This window comes from Salmo salar, chromosome 01 (assembly GCF_965601325.2).
Source record: "Salmo salar chromosome 01, fSalSal1, whole genome shotgun sequence".
Lineage (NCBI taxonomy): Eukaryota > Metazoa > Chordata > Actinopteri > Salmoniformes > Salmonidae > Salmo > Salmo salar.
This window is the reverse complement of record NC_138291.1, coordinates 160,694,306-160,715,724: the sequence shown is the minus strand read 5'-3', so window position 1 is coordinate 160,715,724 and position 21,419 is coordinate 160,694,306. Positions and strand designations below refer to the sequence as shown.

General features: G+C 42.1%; 1 protein-coding gene across 1 annotated transcript; it reads right to left on the bottom strand.

Annotated features, from left to right (window-relative positions):
- Positions 1-437: 437 nt before the first annotated feature.
- dtwd2 (DTW motif tRNA-uridine aminocarboxypropyltransferase 2) lies at positions 438-15,005 on the bottom strand. Its single transcript, XM_014138089.3, has 6 exons — positions 14,739-15,005; positions 12,444-12,534; positions 6,352-6,446; positions 6,025-6,262; positions 4,282-4,413; positions 438-866 (listed from the first exon to the last, which is right to left on the bottom strand). The coding sequence occupies exons 1-6, from the start codon at positions 14,927-14,929 to the stop codon at positions 687-689; spliced, it is 927 nt and encodes a 308-aa protein (XP_013993564.1). The 5' UTR covers positions 14,930-15,005; the 3' UTR covers positions 438-686.
- Between the last annotated feature and the right edge of the window lie 6,414 nt (positions 15,006-21,419).

The following is a 21,419-nucleotide window of genomic DNA, read 5'->3' as shown; positions in this document are numbered from 1 at the left end:
TACATTTTCCCTGACACCCAAAAGTACTTGTTACACGTAGAATGCTTAGCAGGACAGGATCATTCACATATGTATGAAGAGAACATCCCTGGTCATCTCTTCTACCGCTGATCTGGCGGACTCACTAAACACAAACGTAAATGTCTGAGTGTTGGAGTGTGCCCCTGACTATCCGTGAATAAAATAAACACAAGAGAATCGTGCGGTCTGATTTGCTTAACATAAGGAATGTAAAAAATATTTAAACTTTTGATGCTTAAGTATATTTTTGCAATTACATGTAAAACTAAATCATTTCAGACTTTTACTCTAGTAGTATTTCACATTAGTCGTTTTCTACTAAGGTATCTTTACTGTACTCAAGTATGACAACGGGGTACTTTTTCCCACTACTATGCACCATGCCATCAAGTCCTACATAATGAAATTAGACAGCAGACACTTTACTTATTTATTTCAACACATGTATAAAAACAAATAAGACAAATTTCAAATAACCACACATTGGATTGGAAATATAGGGGGTAGCCACACTGACCCAGGGGTCTGAATTTCAGTGCTCTGTACACATCTGGGTAAGGTGGAAGAAATGTTGATTAATCCAAATTGCACTCAGGTCAAAAGTAGTGTACTATATGAGGATAGGCCAGAGTGTTCTTTTATTTCATAAACAACCTAGTAGTCCCTCATCTAGGGCAGATATGCTGGTTAGTAATAAGATTCTCCATTCTCTTGATCTTGCGTTTGTTTGTGGGCATCTGTTTGTCGTAAATGCCGTGTCGTATCAGGTGTTCCTTGCTGTGGTGGACCAGGGCCCCATGCTGCAGCTGGAAAGAGCACAGAGCCTGCAGAGGCTTCAACAGAACCTGGAAGGGACAGGAAGAGGAAATGTACAGTCACGTACAGGCAGATTGCGGCAAAGGGCCATCCGCCATCATGGTGTGGGTCTGTAGCGGCCTTATGCTCAGGAGCAATGTTTGGGTTGTTACTCACAAAAAGTAATATATTATTCATTACGCGTTACTTCTTTCAAAAATAACTAATTACTTCACTTATTACTCTTTGGGAAAAGCAATTTGTTACACTACTTATTTTTTTACGTTACACCCCAAAATGTTACACGTCCTCACTAAATGTAAACAACGTTACGTAGGCCTATACACCAAAACAAGTACCTTAATAATGACAGATTCTACCATGGATAAGGGCAGCATTCGTCTACTACATACCCAGCGAAAAGCTTGTTCAGCTCTCCCTAATTTTAAACCCTGTCCTGCTGAACGATTAAAATCAAGCAATGGTTGTTTGAATGAGGTAGGCCTACAGACATCTTCAGCAGCGGTCAGGTCTCAGGGGGGGTCTTTCGATACGAGTTTTGTGTTGCCTTTGCGGAGTACTTCCACGTTGAGAAAGTCAATGTTTTAGACGCTTCTGTCATTTTTCCATCTCTCTCATTAAAGCAGTTAGTAGTAGTGGGTGCATAAACAGGAACTTAGTGAGACTGAGGACAAAAACAAATTTGAATCTGGGATGGGTTTAATTTATATATATATAGCACCATTAGAGAGCAAATAATAATCACAAATATTTACTTGGATCAATAACTAATAGGAAGGGAATGATGACAAAAGTAACAACCTATTTATTTGATCAGAAACTATAATATTATTACTCAAATTGGAGCAGTAACTCCATTACATTACTGGTTACTATAAAAATTATATTATTACTGTAACACGTTGCTTTATAATACATTACCCCCAACACTGCTCAAGAGGGTAAGGTAAGGTGGGTAGAAGTCGTGAGACGTTATAGAAAGTACAGATAGAAATGGATGTTGTCTATTATGCAAACTGGAAACCATATATCTTGAGGCTGCATTTATTGTAGCTGGGGATTTTAACAAAGCACATTTGAGAACAAGGCTACCTAAATTCTATCAGCATATTGACTGTAGCACTCGCGCTGATAAAACACTGGATCACTGCTACTCTAACTTCAGCGATGCATAAATGGCCCTCCCCCGCCCTCCTTTTGGCAAATCCAACCACGTCTCCATTTTTCTCCTCCCTTCCGATCGGCAGAAACTCAAACAGGATGTACCCATGCCAAGGACTATTCAATGCTGGTCTGACCAATCAGAATCCATGCTTCAAGATTGTTTTGATCACGAGGACTGGAACATGTTCCCGGGTAGCCTCAGAGAATAATATTGACGTATACGCTGATTCGGTGAGTGAGTTTATAAGGAAGTGTATTGGAGATGTTGTACCTACAGTGACTTAAAACCTACCCTAAGCAGAAACCGTGGATAGATGGTGGCATTCCTGCAAAACTGAAAGTGCGAACCACCGCATTTAACCATGGAAAGGTGACTGGGAATATGGCAGAATACAAACAGTGTAGTTATTCCCTCCACAGGGCAATTAAACAAGCGAAATGTCAGTATAGACACAAAGTGGAGTCGCAATTCAACGGCTCAGACGCAAGACGCACAGTTGAAGTCGGAAGTTTACATACACTTAGGTTGGAGTCATTAAAACTCGTTTTTCAACCACACCACAAACTTCTTAACAAACAATAGTTCAGGCAAGTCAGTTAGGACATCTACTTAGTGCATGACACAAGTAATTTTTTCAACAACTGCTTACAGACAGATTATTTCACTGTATCACAAATCCATTGGGTCAGAAGTTTACATACACTAAGTTGACTGCGCCTTTAAACAGCTTGGAAAATTCCAGAAAATGATGTCATGGCTTTAGAAGCTTCTAATAGACTTATTGACATCATTTGAGTCAATTGGAGGTGTACCTGTGGATGGATTTCCTTCAAACTCAGTGCCTCTTTGCTTGACATCATGGGAAAATCAAAAGAAATCAGCCAAGACGTCCGAAAAAAAAATTGTAGACCTCCACAAGTCTGGTTCATCCTTGGGAGCAATTTCCAAACGCCTGAAAGTACCACGTTCATCTGTACAAACAATAGTACGCAAGTATAAACACCATGGGACCACGCAGCCGTCATACCGCTCAGGAAGGAGACGCATTCTGTCTCCTAGAGATGAACGTACTTTGGTGCGAAAAGTGAAAATCAATCCCAGAACAACAGCAAAGGATGTTGTGAAGATGCTGGAGGAAACTGGTACAAATGTATCTATATCCACAGTAAAATGAGTCCTATATCGACATAAGCTGAAAGGCAGCTCAGCAAGGAAGAAGCCACTGCTCCAAAACCACCATAAAAAAAGCCAGACTATGGCTTGCAACTGCACATGGGGTTATAAGATTATACTTTCTGGAGAAATGTCCTCTGGTCTGATGAAACAAAAATAGAACTGTTTGACCATAATGACCATCGTTATGTTTGGAGGAAAAAGGGGGAAGCTTGCAAGCCAAGAGCACCATCCCAACCGTGGAGCACGGGGGTGGCAGCATCATGTTGTGGGGATGCTTTGCTGCAGGAGGGACTGGTGCACTTCACAAAATAGATGGCATCATGAGAAAGGAAAATTACGTGGATATATTGAAGCAACATCTCAAGACATCAGTCACGAAGTTAAAGCTTGGTCGCAAATGGGTCTTCCAAATAGACAATGACCCCATGCATACTTCCAAAGTTGTGGCAAAATGGCTTAAGGACAACAACATCAAGGTATTGGAGTGGCCATCACAAAGCCCTGACCTCAAACCCATAGAAAATTTGGGGGCAGTACTGAAAAAGCGTGTGAGCAAGGAGGCCTACCAACCTGACTCAGTTACACCAGCTCTGTCAGGAGGAATGGGCCAAAATTCACCAAGCTTATTGTGGGAAGCTTGTGGAAGGCTACCCGAAACGTTTGACCCAAGTTAAACAATTTAAAGGCAATGCTACCAAATACTATTTGAGTGTATGTAAACTTCTAACCCAATGTGATGAAAGAAATAAAAGCTGAAATAAATCATTCTTTCTACTATTATTCTGACATTTCACATTCTAAAAATAAAGTGGTAATCCTAACTAACCTAAAACAAGGAATTTTTACTAGGATTAAATTTCAGGAATTGTGAAAAACATAGATGTGTGTATTAGGTAGTTGTGGAATTGTTAGATTACATGTTAGATATTGCTGCACTGTCGGAACTAGAAGCAAAAGCATTTCGCTACACTCGCAATAACATCTGCTAACTATGCATATCTGACCAATAAAATTAGATTTGTAGAACAAGTATGATTGTCTGTATGTATATATATATATATGATTGTCATGTCACGTACAGTATAGGTCTATATGCTACCCACCTCCTGTATTGCTTCGTTCCTCTCTAGGATGGACAGGGTGACAGCAGCACACTCTAGGGTGGACAGGCAGATGTTAGATGGCTGAGAACGGATCACATACAGGCTAGTCTGCTCACTCCTGCTCAGCTGTACCTGAAATACACAACGCAGCAGACTCCATTTCAACAATAAAAATAACCAGACCGTATACTTGAAAGCCCTTGATTTGGCTTGTAGTTTGCACTTTTGGGACTATTGCATTGGCTCTATTGTACTTAATCAAGTACACCCCTGGTGTAAAGAAACCTGGTTCCATTATACTCAATCTACAGTGGCTTGCGAAAGTATTCACCCCTTTATTATAGCTGCGAGTATCTTGGGGTGTTTCTATAACCTTGGCACATCTAGTCACTGGGATTTTTGCCCATTCTTCAAAGCAAAACTGCTCCAGCTCCTTCAAGCTAGATGGGTTCCCCTGGTGTACAGCAATCTTTAAGTCATACCACAGATTCTCAATTGGATTGAGGTCTGGGCTTTGACTAGGCCATTCCAAGACATTTAAAGGTTTCCCCTTAAACCACTCGAGTGTTGCTTTAGCAATATGCTTAGGGTCATTGTCCTGCTGGAAGGTGAACCTCCGTCCCAGTCTCAAATCTCTGGGAGACTGAAACAGGTTTTCCTCAAGAATTTCCCTGTATTTAGCGCCATCATTCATTTTATTCTGACCAGTTTCCCAGTCCCTGCCGATGAAAAACATCCCCACAGCATGATGCTGCCACCACCATGCTTCACTGTGGGGATTTTGTTCTCGGGGTGATGAGAGGTGTTGGGTTTGCGCCAGACATAGCATTTCCTTGATGGCCAAAAATCTCAATTTTAGACTCATCTGACCAGAGTACCTTCTTCCATATATTTGGGGAGTCTCCCACATGCCTTTTGGCATACACCAAACGCGTTTACCTATTTTTTTCTTTAAGCAATGGCTTTTTTCTGGCCACTTCCGTAAAGCCCAGCTCTGTGGAGTGTACGGCTTAAAGTGGTCCTATGGACAGATACTCCAATCTCCGCTGTGGAGCTTTGCAGCTCCTTCAGTGTTATCTTTGGTCTCTTTGTTGCCTCTGATTAATGCCCTCCTTGCCTGGTCCGTGAATTTTGGTATGCGGCCCTCTCTTGGCAGGTTTGTTGTGGTGCCATATGCTTTCCATTTTTTAATAATGCATTTAATGGTGCTCCGTGGGATGTTCAAAGTTTCAGATATATTTTTTTTATAACCCAACCCTGATCTGTACTTCTCCACAACTTTGTCCCTGATCTGTTTGGAGAGCTCCTTTGTCTTCATGGTGCCGCTTGCTTGGTGGTGCCCCTTGCTTAGTGGTGTTGCAGACTCTGGAGCCTTTCAGAACAGGTGTATATATACACTGAGATCATGTGACACTTAGATTGCACACAGGTGTACATTTAACTAATTATGTGACTGCTGTAGATAATTGATTGCACCAGATCTTATTTGGGGGCTTCATAGCAAAGGGGAAGAATACATATGCACGCACCACTTTTCTGTTTTTACATTTTTTAAACAAGTCATTTTTTTTCATTTCACTTCACCAATTTTGACTATTTTGTGTATGTCCATTACATGAAATCCAAATAAAAATCAATTTCAATTACAGGTTGTAATGCAACAAAATAGGAAAAGAGCTCCAAGGGGGATGAATACTTTTGCAAGGCACTATATTGTGCCCTGTTGGAGTATAGCTGTTCCACCTGTTTGGGCTGGTGGAGCAGGGTGTTTCTGAGGAACATATCTTTTGCCTGGCTCCAGGTGCCATCGATGATGATGACATTGGGTCCCACTGCCCTCACAAATTGCTCTCCCATCCTGTCCTGGTCTTCCTGGTCCCAGTCTTGTTTCTGGACTAGCTCCTCCAGGTTCTGAGCATCTGGTCCTGGGTACAGTATCAGGGTTCTGCTGTCTCGACACACTGCAGCCAGCTCTGGGTTCCTGTAAGGCAGAGAGAGAGGCAACATGTTTAGAGAGAATGATGTACATGTAATGTTCAGTATCGGACCAACATAAAGATAAATGTTTACCTCTCTTCATTGAATCTCCTTCCCACCAAGACCTTGCATTTTCCTGGGGGCAAACACGCAGCAAGGAGAGGAACGGTACGAAGCGCTCGACTCTCCTGAAAACACAGAGAAAATAATTTCCATTGTTATTTTTACTGACACTACCCAACCACACACACTGGATCAGAGGAGCATAGGGTCAGCTGCAGAACAGTAACCCTGAAGCAGTTTGGGGCCTTACTCAAGGGCTAAACTCAGGGTTGTGATTGAGTCGTTCCATAGGATTTTAATCACTTTATTAACGGACCCCTTGTGATTTGAACGAAACCTTCCATACATGTTTGCCCATGGTACAAGTGGTCAGAAAGTGACTTTTTGGACCTGAATGCCAAAACATTGAGGGGCTCAACGTTGACCCATTTTGTCTACTCCACCTACCATGAGACAGCCATGTCTTCATCACCGATTAGAAAAATGGTTGAGTTTGATATATACTGAACAAAAATATAAACGCAACATATAAAGTGTTGGTCCTATGTTTCAACTCCCCTCCAAGTCTCCGACCACTACCTTGTATCCTTTTCCCTCTCGCTCTCATCCAACACTTCTCACTCTGCCCCTACTCGGATGGTATTGCGCCGTCTCAACCTTCGCTCTCTCTCTCCCGCTACTCTCTCCTCTTCCATCCTATCATCTCTTCCCTCTGCTCAAACCTTCTCCAACCCATCTCCTGATTCTGCCTCCTCAACCCTCCTCTCCTCCCTCTCTGCATCCTTTGATTTCCTCTGTCCCCTATCCTCCAGGCCGGCTCGGTCCTCCCCTCCTGCTCCGTGGCTCAACGACTCACTGCGAGCTCACAGAACAGGGCTCCGGGCAGCCGAGCGGAAATGGAGGAAAACTCGCCTCCCTGCGGACCTGGCATCCTTTCACTCCCTCCTCTCTACATTTTCCTCTTCTGTCTCTGCTGCTAAAGCCACTTTCTACCACTCTAAATTCCAAGCATCTGCCTCTAACCCTAGGAAGCTCTTTACTACCTTCTCCTCCCTCCTGAATCCTCCTCCCCCTCCCCCCCCCACCCTCCCTCTCTGCGGATGACTTCGTCAACCATTTTGAAAAGAAGGTTGACGACATCCGATCCTCGTTTGCTAAGTCAAACGACACCGCTGGTCCTGCTCACACTGCCCTACCCTGTGCTTTGACCTCTTTCTCCCCTCTCTCTCCAGATGAAATCTCGCGTCTTGTGACGGCCGGCCGCCCAACAACCTGCCCACTTGACCCTATCCCCTCCTCTCTTCTCCAGACCATTTCCGGAGACCTTCTCCCCTACCTCACCTCGCTCATCAACTCATCCTTGACCGCTGGCTACGTCCCTTCCGTCTTCAAGAGAGCGAGAGTTGCACCCCTTCTGAAAAAACCTACACTCGATCCCTCCGATGTCAACAACTACAGACCAGTATCCCTTCTTTCTTTTCTCTCCAAAACTCTTGAACGTGCCGTCCTTGGCCAGCTCTCTTGCTATCTCTCTCAGAATGACCTTCTTGATCCTAATCAGTCAGGTTTCAAGACTGGGCATTCAACTGAGACTACTCTTCTCTGTGTCACGGAGGCTCTCCGCACTGCTAAAGCTAACTCTCTCTCCTCTGCTCTCATCCTTCTAGACCTATCTGCTGCCTTTGATACTGTGAACCATCAGATCCTCCTCTCCACCCTCTCCGAGCTAGGCATCTCCTGCGCGGCCCACGCTTGGATTGCGTCCTACCTGACAGGTCGCTCCTACCAGGTGGCGTGGCGAGAATCTGTCTCCGCACCACGTGCTCTCACCACTGCTGTCCCCCAGGGCTCTGTTCTAGGCCCTCTCCTATTCTCGCTATACACCAAGTCACTTGGCTCTGTCATATCCTCACATGGTCTCTCATATCATTGCTATGCAGACGACACACAATTAATCTTCTCCTTTCCCCCTTCTGACAACCAGGTGGCGAATCGCATCTCTGCATGTCTGGCAGACATATCAGTGTGGATGACGGATCACCACCTCAAGCTGAACCTCGGCAAGACGGAGCTGCTCTTCCTCCCGGGGAAGGAATGCCCGTTCCATGATCTCGCCATCACGGTTGACAACTCCCTTGTGTCCTCCTCCCAGAGTGCTAAGAGCCTCGGCGTGACCCTGGACAACACCCTGGCGTTCTCCACTAACATCAAGGCGGTGACCCGATCCTGTAGGTTCATGCTCTACAACATTCGCAGAGTACGACCCTGCCTCACACAGGAAGCGGCGCAGGTCCTAATCCAGGCACTTGTCATCTCCCGTCTGGATTACTGCAACTCGCTGTTGGCTGGGCTCCCTGCCTGTGCCATTAAACCCCTACAACTCAACCAGAACGCCGCAGCCCGTCTGGTGTTCAACCTTCCCAAGTTCTCTCACGTCACCCCGCTCCTCCGCTCTCTCCACTGGCTTCCAGTTGAAGCTCGCATCCGCTACAAGACCATGATGCTTGCCTACGGAGCTGTGAGGGGAACGGCACCTCCGTACCTTCAGGCTCTGGTCAGGCCCTACACCCAAACAAGGGCACTGCGTTCATCCACCTCTGGCCTGCTCGCCTCCCTACCTCTGAGGAAGCACAGTTCCCGCTCAGCCCAGTCAAAACTGTTCGCTGCTCTGGCACCCCAATGGTGGAACAAGCTCCCTCACGACGCCAGGACAGCGGAGTCAATCACCACCTTCCGGAGACACCTGAAACCCCACCTCTTTGAGGAATACCTGGGATAGGATAAAGTAATCCTCCTAACCCCCCCCCCCTAAAAGATTTAGATGCACTATTGTAAAGTGGTTGTTCCACTGGATATTATAAGGTGAATGCACCAATCTGTAAGTCGCTCTGGATAAGAGCGTCTGCTAAATGACTTAAATGTAATAAAAGATCTCAGAAATGTTCCATACTCACAAAAATATTATTTCTCTCAAATTGTGTGCACAAATTTGTTTACATCCCTGTTAGTGAGCATTTCACCTTTGCTAAAACAATCCATCGACCTGACAGGTGTGGCATATCAAGAAGCTGATTAAACAGTATGATCATTACTCACGTGCACCTTGTGCTGGGAACATCAAATGGCCACTCTTAAATTGTGCAGTTTTGTCACAACACAATGCCACAAATGTCTCAAGTTGAGGGAGCATGCAATTGGCATGCTGACTGCAAGAATGTCCACCAGAGATGTTGCCAGAGAATTAAATATTTATTTATCTACCATAAGCCGCCTCTAACATTTTAGAGAATTTGGCAGTACGTCGAACCGGTCCCACAACCACATGTAAGTCAGCGAAGAGCCGACTCCGGGATGCTGGCCTTCTAGGCAGAGTTCCTCTGTCCAGTGTCTGTGTTCTTTTGCCCATCTTAATCTTTTCATTGGCCAGTCTGAGATATGGCTTTTTCTTTGCTACTCTGCCTAGAAGGCCAGCATCCCGGAGTCGCCTCTTCACGGTTGACGTCGAGACTGGTGTTTTGCGGATGTTATTTAATGAAGCTGCCAGCTGAGGACTTCTGAGGTGTCTGTTTCTCAAACTAGACACTAATGTACTTGTCCCCTTGTTCAGTTGTGCACCGGGGCCTCCCACTCCTCTTTCTATTCTGGTTAGGGCCAGTTTGCGCTGTTCTGTGAAGAGAGTAGTACACAGCGTTGAAAGCGATCTTCAGTTTCTTGGATGGAATAGCCTTCATTTCTCAGAACAAGAATAGACAAGAATGAAATCAGCCGTTTTTTATGTTTTTATGTTATTTTAATGGACAATTTTTGTTGGCTTTTCTTTCAAAAACAAGGTCATTTCTAAGTGACCCCAAACTTTTGAACGGTTGTGTATGTTGTAGCTCAGACCCCATTTTACATCATCTGAGGTGTTTATGTTGTGTTTGTGTTAGAGGTCGACCGATTATGGTTTTTCAACACCGATACCGATTATTGGACGGCCCAAAAAAAGAAAACGATGCCGATTAATTGGCCGATTTTTCAAATGTATTTGTAATAATGACAATTACAACAATACTGAATGAACACTTATTTTAACTTAATATAATGCATCAATAAAATCAATTTAGCCTCAAATAATGAAACATGTTCAATTTGGTTTAAATAATGGAAAAACAAAGTGTTGGAGAAGAACGTAAAAGTGCAATATGAGCCATGTAAGAAAGCTAACGTTTAAGTTCCTTGCTCAGAACATGAGAACATATGAAAGCTGGTGGTTCCTTTTAACATGAGTCTTCAATATTCCCAGGTAAGAAGTTTTAGGTTGTAGTTATTATAGGAATTATAGGACTATTTCTCTCTATACGATTTGTATTTCATATACCTTTGACTATTGGATGTTCTTATAGGCACTTTAGTATTGCCAGTGTAAAAGTATAGCTTCCGTCCCTCTCCTCGCTCCTACCTGGACTCGAACCAGGAACACATCGACAACAGCCACCCTCGAAGCTGCGTTACCCATGTAGAGCAAGGGAAACAACTACTCCAAGTCTCAGAGCGAGTGACGATTGAAACAATATTAGCGCGCACCGCGCTAACTAGCTAGCTATTTCACATCGGTTACACCAGCCTAATCTCGGGAGTTGATAGGCTTGAAGTCATAAACAGCGCAATGCTTGAAGCATTGCGAAGAGCTGCTGGCAAAACGCACGAAAGTGCTGTTTGAATGAATGCTTACGAGCCTGATGGTGCCTACCATCGCTCAGTCAGACTGCTCTATCAAATCATAGACTTAATTATAACATAATAACACACAGAAATACGAGTCTTAGGTCATTAATATGGTAGAATCCGGAAACTATCATCTCGAAAACAAAACGTTTATTCTTTCAGTGAAATACAGAACCGTTCCGTATTTTATCTAACGGGTGGCATCCATAAGTCTAAATATTCCTGTTACATTGCACAACCTTCAATGTTATGTCATAATTACGTAAAATTCTGGCAAATTAGTTCGCAACGAGCCAAGCGGCCCAAACTGTTGCATATACCCTGACTTTGCGTGCAATGAACGCAAGAGAAGTGACACAATTTCACCTGGTTAATATTGCCTGCTAACCTGGATTTCTTTTAGCTAAATATGCAGGTTTAAAAATATATACTTCTGTGTATTGATTTTAAGAAAGGCATTGATGTTTATGGTTAGGTACAGTCGTGCAACGATTGTCCTTTTTAAGCAAATGGGCTTTTGTTAAATCATCCCCGTTTGGTGAAGTTGGCTGTCTTTATTAGGAAGAAATAGTCTTCACACAGTTCGCAACGAGCCAGGCGGCCCAAACTGCTGCATATAGCCTGACTCTGTTGTAAGAGAAGTGACACAATTTTCCTAGTTAAAAGAAATTCATGTTAGCAGGCAATATTAACTAAATATGCAGTTTTAAAAATATATACTTGTGTACTGATTTTAAGAAAGGCATTGATGTTTATGGTTAGGTACACGTTGGAGCAACGACAGTCTTTTTTCGCGAATGCGCACCGCATCGATTATATGCAACGCAGGACACACTAGATAACCTAGTAATATCATCAACCATGTGTAGTTAACTAGTGATTATGATTGATTGATTGTTTTTTTATAAGATAAGTTTAATGCTAGCTAGCAATTTACCTTGGCTTCTTACTGCATTCGCGTAACAGGCAGGCTCCTCATGGAGTGCAATGTAAGGCAGGTGGTTAGAGCGTTGGACTAGTTAACCGTAAGGTTGCAAGATTGAATCCCCGAGCTGACAAGGTAAAAATCTGTCGTTCTGCCCCTGAACAAGGCAGTTAAGCCACCGTTCCTAGGCCGTCATTGAAAATAAGAATGTGTTCTTAACTGACGTGCCTAGTTAAATAAAGGTGTAAAAAAAAATATTCGGCCAAATCGGTGTCCAAAAATACCGATGTCCGATTGTTATGAAAACTTGAAATCGGCCCTAAATAAAATCGGCCATTCCGATTAAATCGGTCGGCCTCTAGTTTGTGTTGTGCCATCAGTTGAGACACAGCATACTCTTGAATACAGGGTGGTGTCATTCAAATCAAAAGGGGCGCAGTCAGAAAGTGATTTAAATCATATGGAACGACCCCCCCCACACACACCCCACCTCTGCAGGATGCTGTACGATGTACAGACACGTGGAGACCTCCAGGGGGTGGACTGGCAGGAACGGGCAGAGACACACCTTCTGGGGACGGCTGTTTGGAGAGAAGAGGAGAGGGTGAAGATGTGTCCCAAACAGTCTTAAATAACTACCTTCCTCATTGCATATCTTTATATGTGACTGCCAGGGAGAGGTGAAAGGTATAATTATGGTGGATGACTACTGAGAATTTGCTTTCACCTGTCCACAAATCAGTGTGTAGATAAAGAAAAGGAGAAAATGATTCAATACTGGGGTGGTATTCATTATGCTGATTCTGTTGCAAAATGTTTCGTCCAAACGGAAAACGGTTTGCAACAAAAACTAGAGTTTTGTACTGGACAAGTTCAGGTAGGTCATTCCCGTTAGCTTCCTGTTGAGTCTGGTAAATGGTATCCGTTGCAATACATAATCAGGGTTGGGGAGTAACGGATTACATGTAATCTGTTACATGTAAGGGATTACAAAAAATGGTAACTGTAATCCGTTACCAGAAAAAAAATACTGTAATCAGATTACCGATACTTTTGAAAAACTAGATGATTACTTGGAGGATTAGTTTTAAATTCAGAAAGGATGTTTGCGCAAAAAAAAATCTGTTTTCTAAATGACATTCAAATCAGCATTGAAAAAAGGCGCAAGTTTAAGTTTGTTCCACCTGAGCGAGTCTGACCACAAGTCAGACCACTATGATGACACACCAAATGTGTTTGATGGATCGCGGGAAAAGAGCATTAATAGGCTTTTGTAGGCTACAGTCCAAGCGATGTCTTATAATGGTGCGACTGCTGTCAGCATCCAAAGATAATCCAACTTGAATAAACGTTTGGAGGTAAGGATGACAGTAGCGGTGTAGTCTTTGGCGATACGGATATCACTTATTATTGATATCTACATAGCGCATTGATGTGAATCACACTGCTGCTCTTTCATTTAGCTATTTGCGCCTTACGGATTGTGGTTGTTGTGGATGGCTGTTCACAAACCTAAATGTGTATTTGAACCCAATAATGGTTGAATTCAATAAGTTTAAACTGTCTATCAATCATTGTTTTTGAAGCCAGTGGACAGCCAATGAAAAATACGCTCTTGCAACAGCTGCAAAATGCAGATCCAAGCCTATGGAATAAAAGTGGGGCTTTAATTGATCAATCTAATTTATGCTGATAAAATAAATCCATAGGCCTAATGGACACATGCTCAAACTTGCACACTTTTGATAGACTTAAAGGGGCAATCTGTAGTTGCTAAATCCATTTTGAGATTCATAAATATTATACCTACAGTACCAGTCCAAAGTTTGGACACATCTACTCATTGAAAAAAACCAAGAAAAACCCTAAACAACAGAGTAGGGCTGGCTAATAAGTCCTTAGTTTTGGTGTCATGCTCAGGTAAAACAATTTGGGTAGTCTATATTTCCATATTTACAAGTCCTTATTCTTGAAGATCAAGGGGTATAACATTTATTGGAATGACTGGAATTCTGATAGACTTTGGTTTTTAATGTAAAGATATAATTTAATCGTATTATTATATGTAGTAGAAAGCAATGGGTTAGAAGAAGCCTACATAACCAACCCATAAAGTACAATTTTACATCCATATAGGGCCAGCTATGTAAACTTTGACATTGATTTATCCTGCAATAGATGTCGTTCAATTGATAACATACATTTTTGTCTTCTTCTAATTCCTCTTAAGGGGAAGGTAATCTAAAAGTAACAGAAATTAATCAGATTACGTTACTGAGTTTGGGGTAATCTAAAAGTTACGTTACTGATTACAACTTTGGACAAATAACTTGCAACTGTAACGGATTACATTTAGAAAGTAACCTACCCAACCCTGGACATAATGAATGAAGCCCTGTACTATTTGAGAAGTAGTCTACCCCTAGCCTTGCGAGGGAATCCTTCCACATGTCGTCTCGTTAGAAGCTTTTGAATAGTTCATGGAGAGAAAGAATATCCTCCTGTAGCTAGTTTGTCTCTCTTAGGCGGGTTGCCTCCAAGACTCCCAGTGTACCACGGGTCTAATCATTCATCCAAACGGTTGCGTTTGGCATGCATTCGTGTAATCAATACACCCCAGCAGTATCTACAGAATTGTAACTGGATATGTGATGGTCCATTAGAGTAACTAGCTAATCCTAAATATTTGACTGATAAAGCTTTCATTCACATACTATCAATCAATGGCGGTGGCAAAGATACTGGTAACTTCTATATTTTATGGCGGTGCTCCCACTGAACTTACCAACATCGTAAACATGTGGGTCGTCTCTCGCAGACATCTACTGGCAGAGATCGCAGATCCCCAAAGCCGTCTTCGTCATCTTGCGAAGAAGAGCTGCCACAATTGGCAGATTCAACTGGAGCAAGAGGGTGGTTTAGAGAAAGATTTGAGAGACCTTGGCATGTTGTGTCCATTACAAATGTATGGAACATGAAAAAAATGAAGGGAAACTCCTATCAGCTTCTCGTCAGTAACACCAGAAGTACTTCCGGGTTACGGAATATCTGACATTTTCTAAATAAAAGTCCTCCACGTAATAGTAGGAAGGTGTCATTTACCTGTATTTATTCGTATGAAAAATAATTGTCTAAACATTAACAATGATTCATATTTGTTCATAAATTCATATTCGTTCAAATTTGCATTAAATGTGGGTTTTAAAACAGGTCCCAAGGTTAATTAAATGCCCCCAATGCAAATCACTGTATATCAGTGGAGGGTGGTGGGAGGAGCTATAGGAAGACGGGCTCATTGTAATGACTACATTGGAACCAATGGAATGAAGTCAACGCGTTGTTTCCATATGTTAGTGGTACCAAAACAATTCTTTGTCCCGATGTAAAAGTGGGGTGGGGAGTACTCAGTAGGGTCTGTAGAATCTATATATAGTGTAATTATATAGGGCTCTGAATAATACGGCGTGTTGCTGGATTTTTACTGTGGTCAAATAGCTTAAAATGGCGTGCCTGGACACTAGTGCTGAGCGATTAGTGCTTTTTTTAGGTCTGTTCGGTTTCGGTTTTGATTATGAAAAAATTGTCACGTTATTTCGATTTTGATGATTTTTTTAGGCAATAAATGCACTATGCATTATGTGGGTTGAATGCTGTAAGAACACAGACTAAAACAATTAATAAGTCCCATGATGGTAGTGACTGGCCATTAATGCTTATCACTTACTAACCATCATTTAGGCACATTATTTTACTTTAATGCAATATTTCAGTTGTTGTGTATATTACATTTGTTTTATTTGATGACTATTATTTCATTCCAAGTCCTCATCTCTATAGAGTTGCTGTCTGACAAAATCACTATTTTAGTAGTTCTCCAAAGCATACTTTTATGACTGCTGAATACCAACTATCAATCACTTAGATCATGTATTTTCAGGCAGAGATACCTTGTGATGCGATTGATCTTCATCCCTCTCCTTCCACCGGCATGTAGAAACGCAATGGATTATGGTCTTTGTAGTTAATTAACACGGTTTTTTTTGCACTAAACGATGTTGAATATTGGCCTGTTGGAAACTACAACTCCCTACTACAATCACACAGTTTGGTCGTGATCTAATGATGTATATAAACCCTGTATTGCTGATGCTATGTATTGGGCGCCTTTGGAGCCACCGGTCTGCCATATTGGAACTCCACATTAGGAGCAGTCCTCCATAGGAATGAGTGGAATTCTACAATATTCTACAAAGGACAAAATTCCATGCATATAAGTATACATTTTTTTTGTAGTGGGACAGTAACATTAGTAGTATATATTTTTTTTATTTAGCTCACATAATATAATTTAAAAGTATACATTAAGGTGTCTAATATAATAAATGTAGCAAAAACGAATATAGACAATAATACATGCATTTCTATAGCTTCCCAAGTATGTTTTACAATAGCAACAGCTAATGGGGATCCATAATATATACAAATACAAGTAGTGGGGAGTGCCAAGATGGATGCACAGTGGCTTCAACACAGCACTCCCGCTTAGTCGTCTAGTGTATATATTAATAATTGGATTTATCTGTAGAAAAAAAAAACGAACGAAATGGAATTAAAAAAATTGAACCAACCAAACAATTTTGGTTAATCACTCAGCAATACTGGACACTATATGGTACAAATATAGTCTGTACAGGAAAAACTATTATTTGTGCCAATGTAAAAGTGTACTCAGTAGTGTCTGAAGAATCTATATGGTGGCATTTCATGGGGCTCTGAACAATACGGAGTGTTGCTGGACTTCTACCGTGGTCAAACAGCTTAAAATGGGGTGCTTGGACACTGTTTGGTACAAATATAGCATTGTACAGGAAAAAACAAATCTTTGTGCTGATGTAAAAGTGGGGTGGGGAGTACTCAGTAGGGTCTGTAGAAATCTATATATGCTGTTATTTCATGGGGGACTGAGGTCTATATGCCAGCAACACTTTCTACTTCACCCCCTCCATTGGTCCCAATGCAATACACTATATGCCTATAACTTACATATTGGCTTATAGAGAGAAACTTATTCTAGGTGCATAAGTAAAAGTGGGGTTGACATTACTCACTGGGATCTGTAGAATCTGTATATGTTTTTATTTCACCTTTATTTAACCAGGTAGGCTAGTTGAGAACAAGTTCTCATTTACAACTGCGACCTGGCCAAGATAAAGCAAAGCACTGCGACACAAACAACAAAGTTACACATGGAATAAACAAACATACAGTCAATAACACAATAGGAAAAAATGTCTACATAGAGTGTGTGCAAATGAGGTAAGATAAGGGAGGTAAGGCAATAAATAGGCCATAGTGTCGAAATAATTACAATTTAGCAATTAAACACTGGAGTGATAGATGTGCAGAAGATGAATGTGCAAGTAGAGATACTGGGGTGCAAAGGAGCAAAAAAATAACAGTATGGGGATGAGGTAGTTGGATGGGCTATGTACAGGTGTAGTGATCTGTGAGCTGCTCTGACAGCTGGTGCTTAAAGTTAGTGAGGGAGATATGAGTCTTCAGCTTCAGTGATTTTTGCAATTCGTTCCAGTCATCGGCAGCAGAGAACTGTAAGGAAAGGCGGCCAAAAGGAGGAATTGGCTGACCAGTGAAATATACCTGCTGGAGCGCGTGCTACAGGTGGGTGCTGCTATGGTGACCAGTGAGCTGAGATAAGGTGGGGCTTTACCTAGCAAAGACTTATAGATGACCTGGAGCCAGTGGGTTTGCCGACGAATACAGGGGCGGAAATCCCGGGGGGGACGGGGGGGACACGACCCCCCCATCCTGGGAAAAATATGATTTGTCCCCCCCCAATATATCACTGAAACATAACTATGTAATTTAAATAATATTAATAATACGCAATGAAAGCAATTGTGCTGATTATAGACACTTAATAGCGCGTTTTTAAGTTTCAAAAGATTGCAACCCCCCCACCCTTTGCCTCACAATGGTTTGATCCACTGCCAGTTCCTTAGCTTGCTAGGTAACAGAGAGGTCGTATCTACTGTCTGAAAGGCACTCAATGCACGTAACTGACGTGAGGTTAATCCAGTCAATCGCGCACACACACTAGCTGAATATGCAGAGCTAGCGCGCAAATATTAACTATTAAGCTAGCTAGTACCAATTCCATTTATGTTGCGTCGTCAAAGATGGAATCAGCATGCAGATGATGTAAGTTAGTGCTTCAAAGTCCCTGTGATAAGGTTAGCGATAAACTGAAATCCAAACTGAACAGAACTACATTGTCTTAAATATATTTAATGGTCTCGTTGCAAAAGCTAAATTGTCGCAAGTGAACTTTTTTTATTTATTTTATTTCACCTTTATTTAACCCGGGTAGCAAAGATTATAGCAAACACCACTGAAACTGAATTGGTGCTCGCTAGCTTTGCAAATTCAGCTATTGTTGGAAGCCAGCCAATATGAAACAAACTATTAAATTACAAAAGGTTGCAGCATATGTTGTGTAAATGGTGAACTCATACAGCTGTCAACTCTTGTCATTTTAATCCATTTCACATTTGCTAGCTACCTTTTAGATCGAAGACCAAATAGAATGATTGACGATGATAGAAGCCCATCTCCTACTGTAAATAACCTACACACTGTGTGTGTGTGTAGCCAGCCAGCCAGGTAGAAAAATGGCAGAAAAATAAAAGACGGACATCAGAGTATTTTTCAATACACCAAAACGCATAGTAAGAACCCTAGTAGCCTAATATCTCAAAGACTAGTTGATAAAATGTTCATAAGAAAGAAATGAAATTCTAATGGAAATGTTTCACAATGATGTCATTAGGCAGAGCAGGCAACAGATGGCACACAGACAGCAGAGTTGGGGACAGATATGCAGGGACAGACTGGCAGAGACAGGGAGTCTCAGGTAAGTTTGTTGAGTCTTTGTTTGGCAATATTATGAAAGGTTCTCAATTTTTTTGACTTGTAAAATAGGAACATAATTGGAAAATGCCATGGATACCCCCACTCTCAACTTAAACTGGTGACTGAACTACGATTTGTTAAAGGCAATGGTATTGCTGTTGTGATTAGTTGTGTAGTTTTAGGTACCGGTAGTTAGGAGTACGGCAAACACCTTATTTCTTTGGTTCCTCAATATACATTTACAATGTAGGCTATGTGTTACAGCACTACTTTTGGTGTCCCCCTCAGGAATTGCTCTTGAGAAAATTTCATGTAATTGTCCCCTCCAAAGTTGATATCAGATTTTTGCCACTGGACGAATATGAAGCAAGTGCCAGCCAACGAGAGCATACAGGTCGCAGTGGTGGGTAGTATATGGGGCTTTGGTGACAAAATGGATGGCACTGTGATAGACTGCATCCAATTTGCTGAGTAGAGTGTTGGAGGCTATTTTGTAAATGACATCGCCGAAGTCAAGGATTGGTAGGATGGTCAGTTTTATGAGGGTAGGTTTGGCAGCATGAGTGAAGGATGCTTTGTTGCGAAATAGGAAGCCAATTCTAAATTTAATTTTGGATTGGAGATGCTTAATGTGAGTCTGGAAGGAGAGTTTAGAGTCTAACCAGACACCTAGGTATTTGTAGATGTCCACATATTCTAAGTCAGAACCGTCCAGAGTAGTGATGCTGGACAGGTGGGCAGGTGTGGGCAGCGATCGGTTGAAGAGCATGCATTTAGTTTTACTTGCATTTAAGAGCAGTTGGAGGCCACAGAAGGAGAGTTGTATGATATTGAAGCACGTCTGGAGGTTAGTTAACACCTTGGCCAAAGAAGGGCCAGATGTATACACAATGGTGTCGTCTGCGTTGAGGTGGATCAGAGAATCACCAGCAGCAAGAGCAACATCATTGATATATACAGAGAAAAGAGTCGGCCCGAGAATTGAACCCTGTGGAACCTCCATAGAGGCTGCCAGAGGTCCGGACAACAGGCCCTCCAATTTGACACACAGAACTCTGTCTGAGAAGTAGTTGGTGAACCAGGCGAGCCAGTCATTTGAGAAACCAAGGCTGTTGAGTGTCGATAAGAATGTGGTGATTGACAGAGTCAAAAGCCTTGGTCAGGTCTATGAATACAGCTGCACAGTATTGTCTCTTATCGATGGAGGTTATGATATCGTTTAGGACCTTGAGCGTGGCTGAGGTGCACCCTTGACCAGCTCGGAAACCAGATTGCAAAGCGGAGAAGGTACAGTGGGATTCGAAATGGTCGGTGATCTGTTTGTTAACTTGGCTTTCGAAGACCTTACAAAGGCAGGGTAGGATAGATATAGGTCTGTAGCAGTTTGGGTCTAGAGTGTCTCCCCCTTTGAAGAGGGGGATGACCGCGGCAGCTTTCCAATCTTTGGGGATCTCAGATGATATATGGTGCAGTGGAGGCTGCTGAGGGGAGAACGGATCATAATAATGGCCGCAATGAAGCAAATGGAATGGCATTAACCACCCGGAGACCATGTGTTTTATGTATTTGATACCATTCCACTGACTAGGCTCCAGTCATTACCACGAGCCCATTCTTCCCAATTAAGGTGCCACCAACCTCCTGTGATATGGTGTTATTTCATGGGGGACTGAGGTCTACAGTATATTCCCAGCAACACTTTCTACTCCACCAACTCCATTCACTGCAATGCAATACACTGTAGGCCGACAGGTGATTAGTTACTTCTAAGACACAATGTAAACAATGATGGACTGGCATACCTCTTAACGTCCTAGATTATTAACCAAATGATGATGAGCCAGTTTTGCCTTTTACACATTTAAATCAGCTCCAGTCCAGTCTTGACCTGTGCCAAAAAAATGCCTCTTGGCCAAACAAATAATGTCGAATGACATAAAATGGAGCCATTGGACACTATATGGTAAAAACATTACATTTTGTGTTCATAAACCAGGGTCCACTCTACTCACTAGAGTCCCTAAAATACAAAACAGCCAATCACCTCTTCAAGCCTCTTCCTTCGCGTAAACGGATGAGGTCCACAAAGGCCACAACAGCAAGGCTCTGCAACATGGTCTCAGAACATTCCATATTATTCTTTAAGTAAATTTGAGATATGTTATCAGATATGGTATGTATTCATCTGGGGATGTCCATCACCCAGTTCGTATGGTATGTGATGCGCTCTTTCATAATCTGTCGGAAATTGCAATAGCTAACTTGCATACAAATTGTGTTGTTGTCAACGTTCAGACTTCTGCTTTTTGGGGGTTTTATCTGGTTTAAAAAAAAACTATGTCTTTGCTTTCATAATCTGTTATATATACTGCTCCAAAAAATAAAGGGAACACTTAAACAACACATCCTAGATCTAAATGAAAGAAATAATCTTATTAAATACTTTTTTCTTTACATAGTTGAATGTGCTGACAACAAAATCACACAAAAATAATCAATGGAAATCCAATTTATCAACCCATGGAGGTCTGGATTT

What these genes read in the sequence shown, in the direction of transcription:
- dtwd2 (XM_014138089.3), bottom strand. Translation starts at nt 14,929, where the DNA reads ATGTTCCATACATTTGTAATGGACACAACATGCCAAGGTCTCTCAAAT. An exon ending in TCGTACAGCATCCTGCAGAG is followed by an intron (nt 6,447 to 12,443) that starts GTGGGGTGTGTG and finishes CTGTGTTTTCAG; the next exon opens with GAGAGTCGAGCGCTTCGTAC. An exon ending in TGCTCCACCAGCCCAAACAG is followed by an intron (nt 4,414 to 6,024) that starts GTGGAACAGCTA and finishes TGTGTATTTCAG; the next exon opens with GTACAGCTGAGCAGGAGTGA.